Below are 17,500 nucleotides of genomic sequence, written 5' to 3' on the forward strand. Positions count from 1 at the left end.
TCCATATGAGGAGGTGTGAACAAGTGATGACATCAATCACGGTCCCAATAACATTGCATCTAACAGAGAGCCAAATACTAGAGTCCGTGAACATTGCTCCAAAGTCAGGATTTTTCTGTTGATTTAATGTGCATACAAAAGTAAACTTTGACAGGTGCGTCCATCAAAATGAGGGTGGTCCCAAAAAGGAGGGATTTTTTTTTAAATGGACTGTGTGTCGCTTTTAAAAGTGCTCCCCCTCTGGTCAACATATGAAATAACAAGTGTGTGTAAGAAATTGAAATGCGCCCCCTTTGGCCAAAATGAATAAAATAAACACGTATGTAGAGACATACTGTAATAACTTGAAGTAAATAATGAAGACTAAAATCCAATTACAAAAAATAAAATAAAAAATAACTTAACTAAAAGTAGTCTTTTTCTCACAATATGTCGACTTTTTTCTTATAAAATTGGGAACAATTCCTCATACTATTTCTGTTTCTGTAGTATTGCAATGTTTTCCCGTAAAATAATGACTTTTTTATGTAAAATTCTTACTTTTTAATGCATGTCATATAAAATTCTGACTTTTATCACAATATTGCCAATTATTTCGTGATAAAATAGTGACATTTTTGGAGTAAAATGATGACTTTTGTCATCATTTTTCCCAAGTAAAATTCCGACTATTATTACAATATTGCCAACGTTTTAAAGTTGCCTTATAAAATTGTCAAAATGTTCAGCTTTTCTTGTCAAACTGCGACTGTTATTGAGTCGAATTCCAACTTTTATCATAATATTGCACAAATGTTCAGTTTGTCTTGTCAAATTTTGACCTGCGTTGAGTAAGTCAACAAACTTTTAATAGCTTTTATTATAAAACTGCCAAAATTCTACGTTTTTTGACTGTGTGTCGGTTTTAAAAGTGTTCCCCCTCTGGTCAACATATGAAATAACAAGTGTGTGCAAGAAATTGAAATGCGCCCCCCTTTGGCCAAAATTAATAAAATAAAATAACATAAATATGTATATAGAGACATACTGTAATAACTTCAAGTAAATAATGAAGATTAAAAACCAATTACAGACAAAACATTTTTTTAAAGAATTTAAAATGAACTAAAAGCAGTCTTTTCTCACAATGTGTCAACTTTTTACTTATAAAATTCAGAACAATTTCACATTTTTTTTCTGTTTCTGTAATATTGCAATATTTTCTCATAAAATTTGTATTTTCTTATGTAAAATTATGACTTTTTTATGTAAAATTATGACTTTTTAAATGCAAAATGGTGACATTTGTCATACAAAATTCTGACTTTTATCACAATATTGCCAATTTTTTTGTTGTTCTTGTAAAATAGTGACATTCTTTGAGTTAAATTATGACTTTTGTCAAAATTATGACTTTTGTCATAATTGTGCCAAGTAAAATTTCCCGACTATTATTATAATATTGCCAACATTTTAAAGTTTTGATAAAATTGTGACTTTTGTCGAGTAAAATGACGACTCTTTTTTTATAAAATTGTCAAAATGTTAAGCTTTTCTTGTCAAACTGCGACTGTTATTGAGTCAAATTCCAACTTTTATCATAATATTGCACAAATGTTCAGTTTTTCTTGTCAAATGTTGACTTGCTTTGAGTAAAATGACGACTTTTATTATAACACTGCCAAAGTTTTTTGACTGTGTGTCGCTTTTAAAAGTGCTCCCCCTCTGGTCAACATATGAAATAACAAGTGTGTGTAAGATATTGAAATGCGCCCCCTTTGGCCAAAATGTATTTAAAAAATAATAATAAATATGTATAGAGAGACATACTGTAATAACTTGAAGTAAATAATGAAGATTAAAAACCTATTAAAGACAAAAACATTTAAAAAATGTTTAAAATGAACTAAAAGCAGTCTTTTTCTCACAATGTGTCGACTTTTTACTTGTAAAATTGGGAACAATTTCATATTTTTTTTTCTGTTTCTGTAATATTGCAATATTTTCTCGTAAAATTAATACTTTTTAATGTAAATTATGACTTTAGTATGCAAAATGGTGACATTTGTCATATAAAATTCTGACTTTTGTCACAATATTGCCAATTTTTTTTTGTTGTTCTTGTAAAATAGTGACATTCTTTGAGTTAAATTATGACTTTTGTCAAAATTATGACTTTTGTCATAATTGTGCCAAGTAAAATTCCGACTATTATTATAATATTGCCAACATTTTAAAGTTTTGATAAAATTGTGACTTTTGTCGAGTAAAATGACGACTCTTTTTTTTATAAAATTGTCAAAATGTTAAGCTTTTCTTGTAAAACTGCGACTGTTATTGAGTCAAATTCCAACTTTTATCATAATATTGCACAAATGTTCAGTTTTTCTTGTCAAATGTTGACTTGCTTTGAGTAAAATGACGACTTTTATTATAATACTGCCAAAATTCAAAGTTTTTCTTGTGAAATTGTGACTTTTTTCTTGTGAAATTCCAACTCATTTTTCACAACAAGCTTTTTTATATTTGCATAGTATGTATATATTATTAATGTCGTAAATACAATTCTTTATATATCTAGAAAGTGTTGTCCTAAAGAGGTGGGCATTTTTCTCAGGTCTCAAGAATTCCAACTTTTATCATAATATTGCATAAACGTTCAGTTTTTCAGTAAATCAACAAACTTTTAATAGCTTTTATTATAAAACTGCCAAAATTCTAAGTTTTTTTTAATGTGTGCTGGTTTTAAAAGTGCTCCCCCTCTGGCCAACATATGAAATAACAAGTGTGTGTAAGAAATTAAAATGCGCCCCCTTTGGCCAAAATTAATAATATATATATATATATATATATATATATATATATATATATATATATATATATATATATATATATATATATATATATATATATATATATATATATATATATATATATATATATATATATATATATATATATATATATAGAGAGAGACATTCTGTAATAACTTGAAGTAAGTAATGTAGATTAAAAAAAACAATTACAGACAAAAACATTTTTAAATGTTTTAAAATTAACTAAAAGGGGTGTGTCGACTTTTTACTTATAAAATTGGGAACCATTTTTTCTGTTTCTGTAATATTGCAATATTTTCTCGGAAAATGTGTACTTTTTTCATGTAAAATTATGACTTTTTTTTTTTTTATGTCAAATTACGACTTTTTAATGCAAAGTGGTGACATTTGTCAAATAAAATTCTGACTTTTATCACAATTTTGCCCATTTTTTGTTGTTGTTGTCCTGGTAAAACGGTGACTTTTTTGAGTTAAATTATGACTTTTGTCATAATTGTGCCCAGCAAAATTCCGAGTATTATTATAACATTGCCAAAATGTTAGTTTCCTTATAAAATTGTGACTTTTGTCGAAGTAAAATTACGACTCTTTTCATAAAATTGCCAAAATGTTAAGTTCTTCTTATAAAATTGTGACTGTTATTGAGTCAAATTCCAACTTTTATAATATTGCACAAATGTTCAGTTTTTCTTGTCAAATTTTGACTTGCGTTGAGTAAAATGACGACTTTTTTTATAATACTGCCAAAAAAAAATTCCAAAGTTTTTCTTGTGAAATTGTGACCTTTTTCTTGTGAAATTCCAACTCATTTTTCGCAACAAGCTTTTTTATATTTGCATAGTATGTATATATTATTAATGTTGTAAATACACTTCTTTATGTATCTAGAAAGTGTTGTCCTAAAGAGGGAGGCATTTTTCTCAGGTCTCAAGAATTCCAACTTTTATCATAATATTGCATAAACGTTCAGTTTTTCAGTAAATCAACAAACTTTTAATAGCTTTTATTATAAAACTGCCAAAATTCCAAGTTTTTTTTTAATGTGTGCTGGTTTTAAAAGTGCTCCCCCTCTGGCCAACATATGAAATAACAAGTGTGTGTAAGAAATTAAAATGCGCCCCCTTTGGCCAAAATTAATAATAAAAAAAAAATATATATATATATATATAGAGAGAGAGAGAGAGAGAGAGAGAGAGAGAGAGAGAGAGAGAGAGAGAGAGAGAGAGAGAGAGAGAGAGAGAAGAGCGAGAGAGAGAGAGAGAGAGAGAGAGAGAGAGAGACATTCTGTAATAACTTGAAGTAAGTAATGTAGATTAAAAAAAACAACTACAGACAAAAACATTTTTTAAATGTTTTAAAATTAACTAAAAGGGGTGTGTCGACTTTTTACTTATAAAATTGGGAACAATTTTTTCTGTTTCTGTAATATTGCAATATTTTCTCGGAAAATGTGTACTTTTTTAATGTAAAATTATGACTTTTTTTTTTTAATGTCAAATTACGACTTTTTAATGCAAAGTGGTGACATTTGTCATATAAAACTCTGACTTTTATCACAATTTTGCCCATTTTTTGTTGTTGTTGTCCTGGTAAAACGGTGACTTTTTTGAGTTAAATTATGACTTTTGTCATAATTGTGCCCAGCAAAATTCCGAGTATTATTATAACATTGCCAAAATGTTAGTTTCCTTATAAAATTGTGACTTTTGTCGAAGTAAAATTACGACTCTTTTCATAAAATTGCCAAAATGTTAAGTTCTTCTTATAAAATTGTGACTGTTATTGAGTCAAATTCCAACTTTTATAATATTGCACAATCGTTCAGTTTTTCTTGTCAAATTTTGACTTGCGTTGAGTAAAATGACGACTTTTTTTATAATACTGCCAAAAAAAAATTCCAAAGTTTTTCTTGTGAAATTGTGACCTTTTTCTTGTGAAATTTCAACTCATTTTTCGCAACAAGCTTTTTCATATTTGCATAGTATGTATATATTATTAATGTTGTAAATACACTTCTTTATGTATCTAGAAAGGCTGGTCCTAAAGAGGTAGGCATTTTTCTCAGGTCTCAAGAATTCCAACTTTTATCATAATATTGCATAAATGTTCAGTTTTTCAGTAAATCAACAAACTTATAATAGCTTTTATTATAAAACTGCCAAAATTTTAAGTTTTTTTAATGTGTGCTGGTTTTAAAAGTGCTCCCCCTCTGGCCAACATATGAAATAACAAGTGTGTGTAAGAAATTAAAATGCGCCCCCAAGCTTTTTTATATTTGCATAGTATGTATATATTATTAATGTCGTAAATACAATTCTTTATATATCTAGAAAGTGTTGTCCTAAAGAGGTAGGCATTTTTCTCAGGTCTCAAGAATTCCAACTTTTATCATAATATTGAATAAATGTTCAGTTTTTCAGTAAATCAACAAACTTTTAATAGCTTTTATTATAAAACTGCCAAAATTCTAAGTTTTTTTAATGTGTGCTGGTTTTAAGAGTGCTCCCCCTCTGGCCAACATATGAAATAACAAGAGTGTGTAAGAAATTAAAATGCGCCCCCTTTGGCCAAAATTAATAATAAAAAATAAAAATAAAAAAATAAAAATACATATATACATATATATATATATATATATATATATATATATATATATATATATATATATATATATATATATATATATATATATATAGAGAGAGAGAGAGAGAGAGAGAGAGAGAGAGAGAGAGAGAGAGAGAGAGAGAGAGAGAGAGAGAGAGAGAGAGAGAGAGAGAGATTCTGTAATAACTTGAAGTAAGTAATGTAGATTAAAAAAACAATTACAGACAAAAAAAAATTAAAATGTTTTAAAATTAACTAAAAGGGGTGTGTCGACTTTTTACTTATAAAATTGGGAACAATTTTTTCTGTTTCTGTAATATTGCAATATTTTCTCGGAAAATGTGTACTTTTTTAATGTAAAATTATGACTTTTTTTTTTTTAATGTCAAATTACGACTTTTTAATGCAAAATGGTGACATTTGTCATATAAAACTCTGACTTTTATCACAATTTTGCCCATTTTTTGTTGTTGTTGTCCTTTTAAAACGGTGACTTTTTTGAGTTAAATTATGACTTTTGTCTTAATTGTGCCCAGCAAAATTCCGACTATTATTATAACATTGCCAAAATGTTAGTTTCCTTATAAAATTGTGACTTTTTGTCGAAGTAAAATTACGACTCTTTTCATAAAATCGCCAAAATGTTAAGCTCTTCTTATAAAATTGTGACTGTTATTGAGTCAAATTCCAACTTTTATCACAATATCGCACACACGTTCGGTTTTCCTTGTAACATTTTGACGACTTTTATTATAACACTGCCAAAATTCTACGTTTTTTCTAGTGAAATTGTGACCTTTTTCTTGTGAAATTGTGACCTTTTCCCCGCCCGGCGTGTGGTTCTCTGGTTCTGCAGGTCTGGAGCTGCTGCTGGTGCTGTGCGGTCTGGACGTGTCGCTGCCGTGTCCTCACCACTGCATCTGCTACACGTCCCCCAGCACCGTGTCCTGCCAGGCCCACAACTTCCACGCCGTGCCCGAGGGCATCCCGGCCCTGTCGGAGCGCGTCTTCCTGCAGAACAACAAGATCCAGCGGCTGCTGCGCGGTCACTTCTCGCCCGCTACGGCCATGCTGTGGCTCTACTCCAACAACATCTCCTACATCCAGCCGTCCACCTTCCACGGCTTCCGCCGTCTGGAGGAGCTGGACCTGGGGGACAACCGCCACCTGGGGGCCATCGACGCCGACACCTTCCGGGGCCTGGGCCGCCTCAGCGCCCTGCACCTGTACCGCTGCGGCCTGCTCAGCCTGCCCTTCGCCATCTTTGAGGGCCTGCACAACCTCCAGTATCTCTACCTGCAGGTACACATGCTCCTCAGCCAGGGGGCTCCAAAGTGCGGCCCCCCCCGGCTCGTTTTTTCACGCTTCCTGGCGCATTCTAAAAAAGCTGTTAAAAAAAACAAACATTAAAAAGTGGAATAAAAGTTGAAACAGGTGAAGCGCAAGACAAAAAGTTGCAAAATTATAATAATTAAGTGTTATAAGTAAGAGAAAAAAAAATGCTTATTTTTAACACTTTTATGAATGGGACCCCGTTGGGTCCCCAAGAGTTTTACTGTGATTTTTTTTTAAAACTGCCATTGCTCAAAAAACATTAATGAATTTTCTTTAAAATTATTGACCTATTTAAGGCTCCAAATACTTCACATCAAATCATTTTTTTAGGGAAATATTATATATTTTGTGTGTTTGCCATACAAAAAAAAGGGCGTAAAACAGAAAAAAAAATTTAAAAAAATAATAATAAAAAAAAAAACGTATAATCGCCGGATAGATTAGAAGTTCATCTACAGACTCAAGCGTTGTAAGTAAAATAAATAAATAAAAAAAGAAAAGGAAAAAGGAAAAAAACTCGTATTTTTAACACTTTTATGAATGGGACCCCGTTGGGTCCCCAAGAGTTTTAGTGGGATTTTTTAAAACTGCCATTGCTCAAAAAACAGTAATGAATTATCTTTAAAATTATTGACCTATTTAAGGCTCCAAATACTTCACATCAAATCATTTTTTTAGGGAAATATTATATATTTTGTGTGTTTGCCATACAAAAAAAAGGGCGTAAAACAAAACAAAAAATTAAAATAATAATAATTTTAAAAAAAACGTATAATCGCCGGATAGATTAGAAGTTCATCTACAGACTTAAGCGTTGTAAGTAAAATAAATAAATAAAAAAAGAAAAGGAAAAAGGAAAAAAACTCGTATTTTTAACACTTTTATGAATGGGACCCCGTTGGGTCACCAAGAATTTTAGGTGGATTTTTTTAAAACTGCCATTGCTCAAAAAACATTAATGAATTTTCTTTAAAATTATTGACCTATTTAAGGCTCCAAATACTTCAAATCAAATCATTTTTTTAGGGAAATATTATATATTTTGTGTGTTTGCCATACAAAAAAAAGGGCGTAAAACAAACAAACAAAAAAAAAAAATTATAATAATAAAAAAAACGTATAATCGCCGGATAGATTAGAAGTTCATCTACAGACTTAAGCGTTGTAAGTAAAATAAATAAATAAAAAAAGAAAAGGAAAAAAGAAAAAAAATCGTATTTTTAACACTTTTATGAATGGGACCCTGTTGGGTCCTCTAAGAGTTTTAGTGTGATTTTTTTTAAACTGTCAATGTTGTTATAAATTATTGACTTATATACTTCACATCAAATATTATTTTTTAGGGAAATATTGTATATTTTGTGTGTTTGACATAAAAAAAACTAAGTTTTGTTTGAAAAAAAGGGCATTAAAACAAACAAAAACAAAAAAAAATCATTAAAAAAAACAACTTATAATCGCCGGACAGATTAGAAGTTCATCTACAGACTTAAGCGTTGTAAGTAAGATAAATAAATACAAATTGAAAATGAAAAAATAATTATTTTTAACACTTTTATGAATGGGACCTCGTTGGGTCCCCAAGAATTTTAGGTGGATTTTTTAAAACTGCCATTGCTCAAAAAACATTAATGAATTTTTTTAAAAATTATTGACCTATTTAAGGCTCCAAATACTTCACATCAAATCATTTTTTTAGGGAAATATTATATATTTTGTGTGTTTGCCATACAAAAAAAAGGGCGTAAAACCAAAAAAAAAAAAACTTTTTTTTTTTTTAAATGTATAATTGCCGGATAGATTAGAAGTTCATCTACAGACTTAAGCGTTGTAAGTAAAATAAATAAATAAAAAAAGAAAAGGAAAAAAGAAAAAAAAACGTATTTTTAACACTTTTATGAATGGGACCCTGTTGGGTCCCCTAAGAGTTTTAGTGTGATTTTTTTTAAACTGTCAATGTTGTTATAAATTATTGACTTATATACTTCACATCAAATATTATTTTTTAGGGAAATATTGTATATTTTGTGTGTGTTTGACATAAAAAAACTAAGTTTTGTTTGAAAAAAAGGGCATTAAAACAAACAAAAACAAAAAAAATCATTAAAAAAAACAACTTATAATCGCCGGATAGATTAGAAGTTCATCTACAGACTCAAGCGTTGTAAGTAAAATAAATAAATACAAATTAAAAATTAAAAAATAATTATTTTTAACACTTTTATGAATGGGACCCCGTTGGGTCCCCAAGAGTTTTAGTGTGATTTTTTTAAACTGTCATTGCTCAAAAAACATTAATTAAAACATTAACATGAATCAATGTTGTTATAAATTACTGACTTATATACTTCACATCAAATATAATTATTTAGGGAAATATTGTGTATTTTGTGTGTTTGCCATATAAAAAACATTGTTTTATTTAATAAAAGGGCATAAAACAAAGAAACAAAACATTAAAAATATTAAAAACCTATAATCGCCGGGTAAATCTGAAGTTAATCGAGAGACTTAAAAACTTATTTTTAACACTTTTATGAATGGGATCCCGTTGGGTCCCCAAGAGTTTTAGTGGGATTTTTTTAAACTGCCATTGCTCAAAAAACATTAATGAATTTTCTCATAAATTATTGACATATTTAAGGCTCCAAATAATTCACATAAAATATTTTTTTTTTAGGGAAATATTGTATATTTTGTGTGTTTGACATAAAAAAAACTAAGTTTTGTTTGAAAAAAAGGGCATTAAAACAAACAAAAACAAAAAAATCATTAAAAAAAACAACTTATAATCGCCGGATGGATTAGAAGTTCATCTACAGACTCAAGCGTTGTAAGTAAAATAAATAAATACAAATTAAAAATTAAAAAATAATTATTTTTTAACTTTTTTATGAATGGGACCCCGTTGGGTCCCCAAGAGTTTTAGTGTGATTTTTTTAAACTGTCATTGCTCAAAAAACATTAATTAAAACATTAACATGAATCAATGTTGTTATAAATTACTGACTTATATACTTCACATCAAATATAATTATTTAGGGAAATATTGTGTATTTTGTGTGTTTGCCATATAAAAAACATTGTTTTATTTAATAAAAGGGCATAAAACAAAGAAACAAAACATTAAAAATATTAAAAACCTATAATCGCCGGGTAAATCTGAAGTTAATCGAGAGACTTAAAAACTTATTTTTAACACTTTTATGAATGGGATCCCGTTGGGTCCCCAAGAGTTTTAGTGGGATTTTTTTAAACTGCCATTGCTCAAAAAACATTAATGAATTTTCTCATAAATTATTGACATATTTAAAGCTCCAAATAATTCACATAAAATATTTTTTTTTTAGGGAAATATTGTATATTTTGTGTGTTTGACATAAAAAAAACTAAGTTTTGTTTGAAAAAAAGGGCATTAAAACAAACAAAAACAAAAAAATCATTAAAAAAAACAACTTATAATCGCCGGATGGATTAGAAGTTCATCTACAGACTCAAGCGTTGTAAGTAAAATAAATAAATAAAAAAAGAAAAGGAAAAAAGAAAAAAACTCATATTTTTAACACTTTTATGAATGGGACTATGTTGGGTCCCCTAAGAGTTTTAGTGTGATTTTTTTTTAAACTGTCAATGTTGTTATAAATCATTGACTTATATACTTCACATCAAATATTATTTTTTAGGGAAATATTGTATATTTTCTGTGTTTGACATAAAAAAACGAAGTTTTGTTTGAAAAAAAGGGCATTAAAACAAACAAAAACTAAAAAAATCATTAAAAAAAACAACTTATAATCGCCGGATAGATTAGAAGTTCATCTACAGACTTAAGCGTTGTAAGTAAAATAAATAAATACAAATTAAAAATTAAAAAATAATTATTTTTAACACTTTTATGAATGGGACCTCGTTGGGTCCCCAAGAATTTTAGGTGGATTTTTTAAGACTGCCATTGCTCAAAAAACATTAATGAATTTTCTTTAAAATTATTGACCTATTTAAGGCTCCAAATACTTCACATCAAATCATTTTTTAGGGAAATATTATATATTTTGTGTGTTTGCCATACAAAAAAAAGGGCGTAAAACAAAAACAAAAATTAAAAAATAAAAAAAAATTAAAAAACGTATAATCGCCGGATAGATTAGAAGTTCATCTACAGACTTAAGCGTTGTAAGTAAAATAAATAAATAAAAAAAGAAAAGGAAAAAGGAAAAAAACTCGTATTTTTAACACTTTTATGAATGGGACCCTGTTGGGTCCCCTAAGAGTTTTAGTGTGATTTTTTTTTAAACTGTCATTGCTCAAAAAACCTTAATTAAAACATTAACATGAATCAATGTTGTTATAAATTATTGACTTATATACTTCACATCAAATATAATTATTTAGGGAAATATTGTGTATTTTGTGTGTTTGCCATATAAAAAACATTGTTTTATTCAATAAAAGGGCATAAAACAAAGAAACAAAACATTAAAAAAATTAAAAACCTATAATCGCCGGGTAAATCTGAAGTTAATCGAGAGACTTAAAAACTTATTTTTAACACTTTTATGAATGGGACCCCGTTTGGTCCCCAAGAGTTTTAGTGGGATTTTTTTAAACTGCCATTGCTCAAAAAACATTAATGAATTTTCTTATAAATTATTGACCTATTTAAGGCTCCAAATACTTCACATCAAATCATTTTTTTAGGGAAATATTATATATTTTGTGTGTTTGCCATACAAAAAAAAGGGCGTAAAACAAAATAAAAAATAAATAAAAAAATAATTTAAAAAAAAACATATAATCGCCGGATAGATTAGAAGTTCATCTACAGACTTAAGCATTGTAAGTAAAATAAATAAATAAAAAAAGAAAAGGACAAAAGAAAAAAACTCGTATTTTTAACACTTTTATGAATGGGACCCTGTTGGGTCCCCTAAGAGTTTTAGTGTGATTTTTTTTAAACTGTCAATTTTGTTATAAATCATTGACGTATATACTTCACATCAAATATTATTTTTTAGGGAAATATTGTATATTTTGTGTGTTTGACATAAAAAAACGAAGTTTTGTTTGAAAAAAAGGGCATTAAAACAAACAAAAACAAAAAAAATCATAAAAAAAAACAACTTATAATCGCCGGATAGATTAGAAGTTCATCTACAGACTTAAGCGTTGTAAGTAAAATAAATAAATACAAATTAAAAATTAAAAAATAATTATTTTTAACACTTTTATGAATGGGACCCTGTTGGGTCCCCAAGAGTTTTAGTGTGATTTTTTTTTAACTGTCATCGCTCAAAAAACATTAATTAAAACATTAACATGAATCAATGTTGTTATAAATTATTGACTTATATACTTCACATCAAATATAATTATTTAGGGAAATATTGTATATTTTGTGTGTTTGCCATATAAAAAAAACAACAAAGTTTCGTTTGACAAGGGGCATAAACATAAAATAAACAAAAAATCATAACAAATTTAATAAATAAATAAAATATTTTTGCTGGATTGATCTGAAGTTAATCTAGAGTTGTAAGTTAGAAAAAAAAGAAGAAAAAAAAGATTTATTTTTAACACTTTATGAATAACTCTTGGGGACCCAACAGGGTTTTAGTGTGATTGATCAAAAAACATTAAAGAATTAAAATCAATGTTGTTATAAATTATTGACCTATATACTTCACAGCAAATATTATTTTTAGGGAAATATTGTTTATTTTGTGTGTTTGCCATATAAAAAAAAACTAAGTTCTGTTTGACAAAAAAGTCATAACACAAAACAAAAAATCATTTAAAAAAAAACTAAGTTCTGTTTGACAAAAAAGTCATAAAACAAACAAAAAAAATAATTTAAAAAAAACAAAATATAATTGCCGGATAGATTAGAAGTTCATCTACAGACTTAAGCGTTGTAAGTAAAATAAATAAATAAAAAAAGAAAAGGAAAAAGGAAAAAAACTCGTATTTTTAACACTTTTATGAATGGGACCCTGTTGGGTCCCCAAGAATTTTAGGTGGATTTTTTAAGACTGCCATTGCTCAAAAAACATTAATGAATTTTCTTTAAAATTATTGACCTATTTAAGGCTCCAAATACTTCACATCAAATCATTTTTTTAGGGAAATATTATATATTTTGTGTGTTTGCCATACAAAAAAAAGGGCGTAAAAAAAAAAAAATGTTTTTTTTAAATAATTTAAAAAAAACGTATAATCGCCGGATAGATTAGAAGTTCATCTACAGACTTAAGCATTGTAAGTAAAATAAATAAATAAAAAAAAGAAAAGGAAAAAGGAAAAAAACTGGTATTTTTAACACTTTTATGAATGGGACCCTGTTGGGTCCCCTAAGAGTTTTAGTGTGATTTTTTTTAAACTGTCAATGTTGTTATAAATTATTGACTTATATACTTCACATCAAATATTATTTTTTAGGGAAATATTGTATATTTTGTGTGTGTTTGACATAAAAAAACTAAGTTTTGTTTGAAAAAAATGGCATTAAAACAAACAAAAACAAAAAAATCATTAAAAAAAAACAACTTATAATCGCCGGACAGATTAGAAGTTCATCTACAGACTTAAGCGTTGTAAGTAAAATAAATAAATACAAATTAAAAATTAAAAAATAATTATTTTTAACACTTTTATGAATGGGACCCCGTTGGGTCCCCAAGAGTTTTAGTGTGATTTTTTTTTAAACTGTTATTGCTCAAAAAACATTAATTACAACATTAACATGAATCAATGTTGTTATAAATTATTGACTTATATACTTCACATCAAATATAATTATTTAGGGAAATATTGTGTATTTTGTGTGTTTGCCATATAAAAAAAAAACAACAAAGTTTCGTTTGACAAGGGGCATAAACATAATATAAACAAAAAATCATAACAAATTTAATAAATAAATAAAATATTTTTGCTGGATTGATCTGAAGTTAATCTAGAGTTGTAAGTAAGGAAAAAAAGAAGAAAAAAAAGATTTATTTTTAACACTTTATGAATAACTCTTGGGGACCCAACAGGGTTTTAGTGTGATTGATCAAAAAACATTAAAGAATTAAAATCAATGTTGTTATAAATTATTGACCTATATACTTCACAGCAAATATTATTTTTAGGGAAATATTGTTTATTTTGTGTGTTTGCCATATAAAAAAAAACTAAGTTCTGTTTGACAAAAAAGTCATAAAACAAAACAAAAAATCATTAAAAAAAAACTAAGTTCTGTTTGACAAAAAAGTCATAAAACAAACAAAAAAAATAATTTAAAAAAAAAACATATAATTGCCGGATAGATTAGAAGTTCATCTACAGACTTAAGTGTTGTAAGTAAAAAATAAATAAAAAATGTATTAAAAATACATTTTTTTAAATACCCTGCTGGGGCCCCAATAATTTTAGTGTGATTTTTTAAAATTGTCATTGTTCAAAAAACATTAATGAATTAAAATCAATGTTGTTGTAAATTATTGACCTATTTAAGGCTCCAAATACTTCACATCAAATATATTTTTTGGGGAAATATTATATATTTTGTGTGTTTGCCATATAAAAAAACAAAGTTTTGTTTGACAAAAAGGAAATAAAATAAACAAAAAATCATAAAAAACTAAATACAAAAAAAAAACGTATATTTGCTGGATATATCTGAAGTTATTCTAGAGACTTAAGTGTTGTAAGTAGGAAAAAAAAACAACAACTAATTTTTAACACATTTATGAATGGGACCCTGTTGGGTCCCCAAGAGTTTTAGTGGGATTTTTTTAAACTGTCATTGCTAAAAAAAAATTAAAAAAAACATTAATGAGTTAAAATCAATGTTGTTATAAATTATGGACTTATATACTTCACATCAAATGTAATTTTTTAGGGAAATACTATATATTTTGTGTGTTTGCCAAATAAAAAAACAAAGTTTTGTTTGACAAAAAGGGCCTAAAACAAAAACAAAAAAAATCATGAAAAAACAACTTATAATCACCGGATGGATTAGAAGTTCATCGACAGACTCAAGCGTTGTACGTAAATTAAAAAAAATTTTTAAAAAAAATTAAAGAAATACTTATTTTTTACTCTTTTACTCTTTTTTATTTTGTATATTTTGTGTGTTTGCCATATAAAAAAAACGAAGTTTTGTTTGACAAAAAGGGCCTAAAACGGGAAAAAAAAAAAAAACATTAAAAAAAACCGTATAATCTCCGGATAGATTAGAAGTTCATCTACAGATTTAAGTGTTGTAAGTAAAAAAATAAATAAATAAATAAAAATTTAAATTTCAAAAATACTTATTTTTAACACTTTTATGAATGGGACCCCGTTGGGTCCCCAATTATTTTTGTGGGATTTTTTGAAACTGTCATTATAATAATAATAATAATAATAATAATAATAATAATAATAATAATAATAATAATAATAATAATAATAATGAATTGGCTCCAATTACATCACATGAAATATTCCACTTTAAAACTATGTTAAGGGAAATATTGTTTTGTGTGTTTGACATATAAAAAACAACAAAGTTTTGTTTGACAAAAAGGGCCTAAAACAAACAAAAAAAATTCTTTAAAAAAACGTATAATCTCGGATAGATTAGAAGTTCATCTACAGACTTAAGTGTTGTAAGTAAAACATAAATAAATCAATCAAAATTTAAATTTCAAAAATACTTATTTTTAACACTTTTATGAATGGGACCCTGTTGGGTCCCCAATTATTTTTGTGGGATTTTTTGAAACTGTCATAATAATAATAATAATAATAATAATAATAATAATAATAATAATAATAATAATAATAATAATAATAAATTAAAATCATTGGCTCCAATTACATCACATGAAATATTCCACTTTAAAACAATGTTAAGGGAAATATTGTTTTGTGTGTTTGACATATAAAAAACAACAAAGTTTTGTTTGACAAAAATGGCAGAAAACAAAACAAAACAAAACAAAACAAAAAAGTAATAAAAACTTGTAATTGCTGGATAGATTTGAAATTGATCTGGGGATGTAAAAGAATAATAATGAATTAAAAATCAATGTTATTAATTATTGACCTAATTAAGGCTCCAATTACATCACACTAAATATTCCACTTTGACATTTTTATTTTTTTAAATATTGTATTGTGAGTTTGCATAATTTGTGTTTTTGTCATAAAAGACAGTAGTTTGACAAAAAAGGACATAAAAGATAGAAAATGGGAAAAAATGAACTTTATATGAACGAGAGATTTAAGTGTTGAATAAAAAAAAGCATCCCTAAGATCCTAACTTGGAGCCCTATAGGTTAAAAAAATGGACACATTGTGTTGAAAAGTAGCAAAATGGCCTGGGTGTTGTTGACATTGTAACTGACTTATCTCTGCAGGAGAACCATCTGGGGGTTGTTGACTTTGTGACTGACTTATCTCTACAGGAGAACCATCCGGGTGTTGTTGACATTGTAACTGACTTATCTCCGCAGGAGAACCATCCGGGTGTTGTTGACATTGTAACTGACTTATCTCTGCAGGAGAACCATCTGGGTGTTGTTGACATTGTAACTGACTTATCTCTGCAGGAGAACCATCTGGGTGTTGTTGACATTGTAACTGACTTATCTCCGCAGGAGAACCATCTGGGTGTTGTTGACACTGTAACTGACTTATCTCTGCAGGAGAACCATCTGGGTGTTGTTGACATTGTAACTGACTTATCTCCGCAGGAGAACCATCCGGGTGTTGTTGACATTGTAACTGACTTATCTCTGCAGGAGAACCATCTGGGTGTTGTTGACATTGTAACTGACTTATCTCTGCAGGAGAACCATCTGGGTGTTGTTGACATTGTAACTGACTTATCTCTGCAGGAGAACCATCTGGGTGTTGTTGACATTGTAACTGACTTATCTCCGCAGGAGAACCATCTGGGTGTTGTTGACACTGTAACTGACTTATCTCTGCAGGAGAACCATCTGGGTGTTGTTGACATTGTAACTGACTTATCTCCGCAGGAGAACATCCGGGTGTTGTTGACATTGTAACTGACTTATCTCTGCAGGAGAACCATCTGGGTGTTGTTGACATTGTAACTGACTTATCTCTGCAGGAGAACCATCCGGGTGTTGTTGACATTGTAACTGACTTATCTCCGCAGGAGAACCATCTGGGTGTTGTTGACATTGTAACTGACTTATCCCTGCAGGAGAACCATCCGGGTGTTGTTGACATTGTAACTGACTTATCTCCGCAGGCGAACCATCCGGGTGTTGTTGACATTGTAACTGACTTATCTCCGCAGGAGAACCATCCGGGTGTTGTTGACATTGTAACTGACTTATCTCTGCAAGAGAACCATCCGGGTGTTGTTGACATTGTAACTGACTTATCTCTGCAGGAGAACCATCCGGGTGTTGTTGACATTGTAACTGACTTATCTCCGCAGGAGAACCATCTGGGTGTTGTTGACATTGTAACTGACTTATCTCCGCAGGAGAACCATCTGGCTGTTGTTGACATTGTAACTCACTTATCTCCGCAGGAGAACCATCCGGGTGTTGTTGACATTGTAACTGATTTATCTCTGCAGGAGAACCATCCGGGTGTTGTTGACATTGTAACTGACTTATCCCTGCAGGAGAACCATCTGGGTGTTGTTGACATTGTAACTGACTTATCTCTGCAGGAGAACCATCTGGGTGTTGTTGACATTGTAACTGACTTATCTCTGCAGGATAACCATCCGGGTG

General features: G+C 28.7%; 1 protein-coding gene across 1 annotated transcript in view; it reads left to right on the plus strand.

Annotated features, from left to right (window-relative positions):
• Positions 1–17,500, plus strand: part of LOC133650105 (reticulon-4 receptor-like 1) — a 47,990-nt gene that overhangs the window by 28,457 nt on the left and 2,033 nt on the right. The window contains exon 2 of the mRNA XM_062046933.1: positions 6,277–6,722. Coding sequence (XP_061902917.1) covers positions 6,277–6,722 — 446 coding nt within the window. The remainder of the gene's footprint in view (positions 1–6,276; positions 6,723–17,500) is intronic.

This window comes from Entelurus aequoreus, linkage group LG05 (genome assembly GCF_033978785.1).
Source record: "Entelurus aequoreus isolate RoL-2023_Sb linkage group LG05, RoL_Eaeq_v1.1, whole genome shotgun sequence".
In the NCBI taxonomy this organism is placed as follows: domain Eukaryota; kingdom Metazoa; phylum Chordata; class Actinopteri; order Syngnathiformes; family Syngnathidae; genus Entelurus; species Entelurus aequoreus.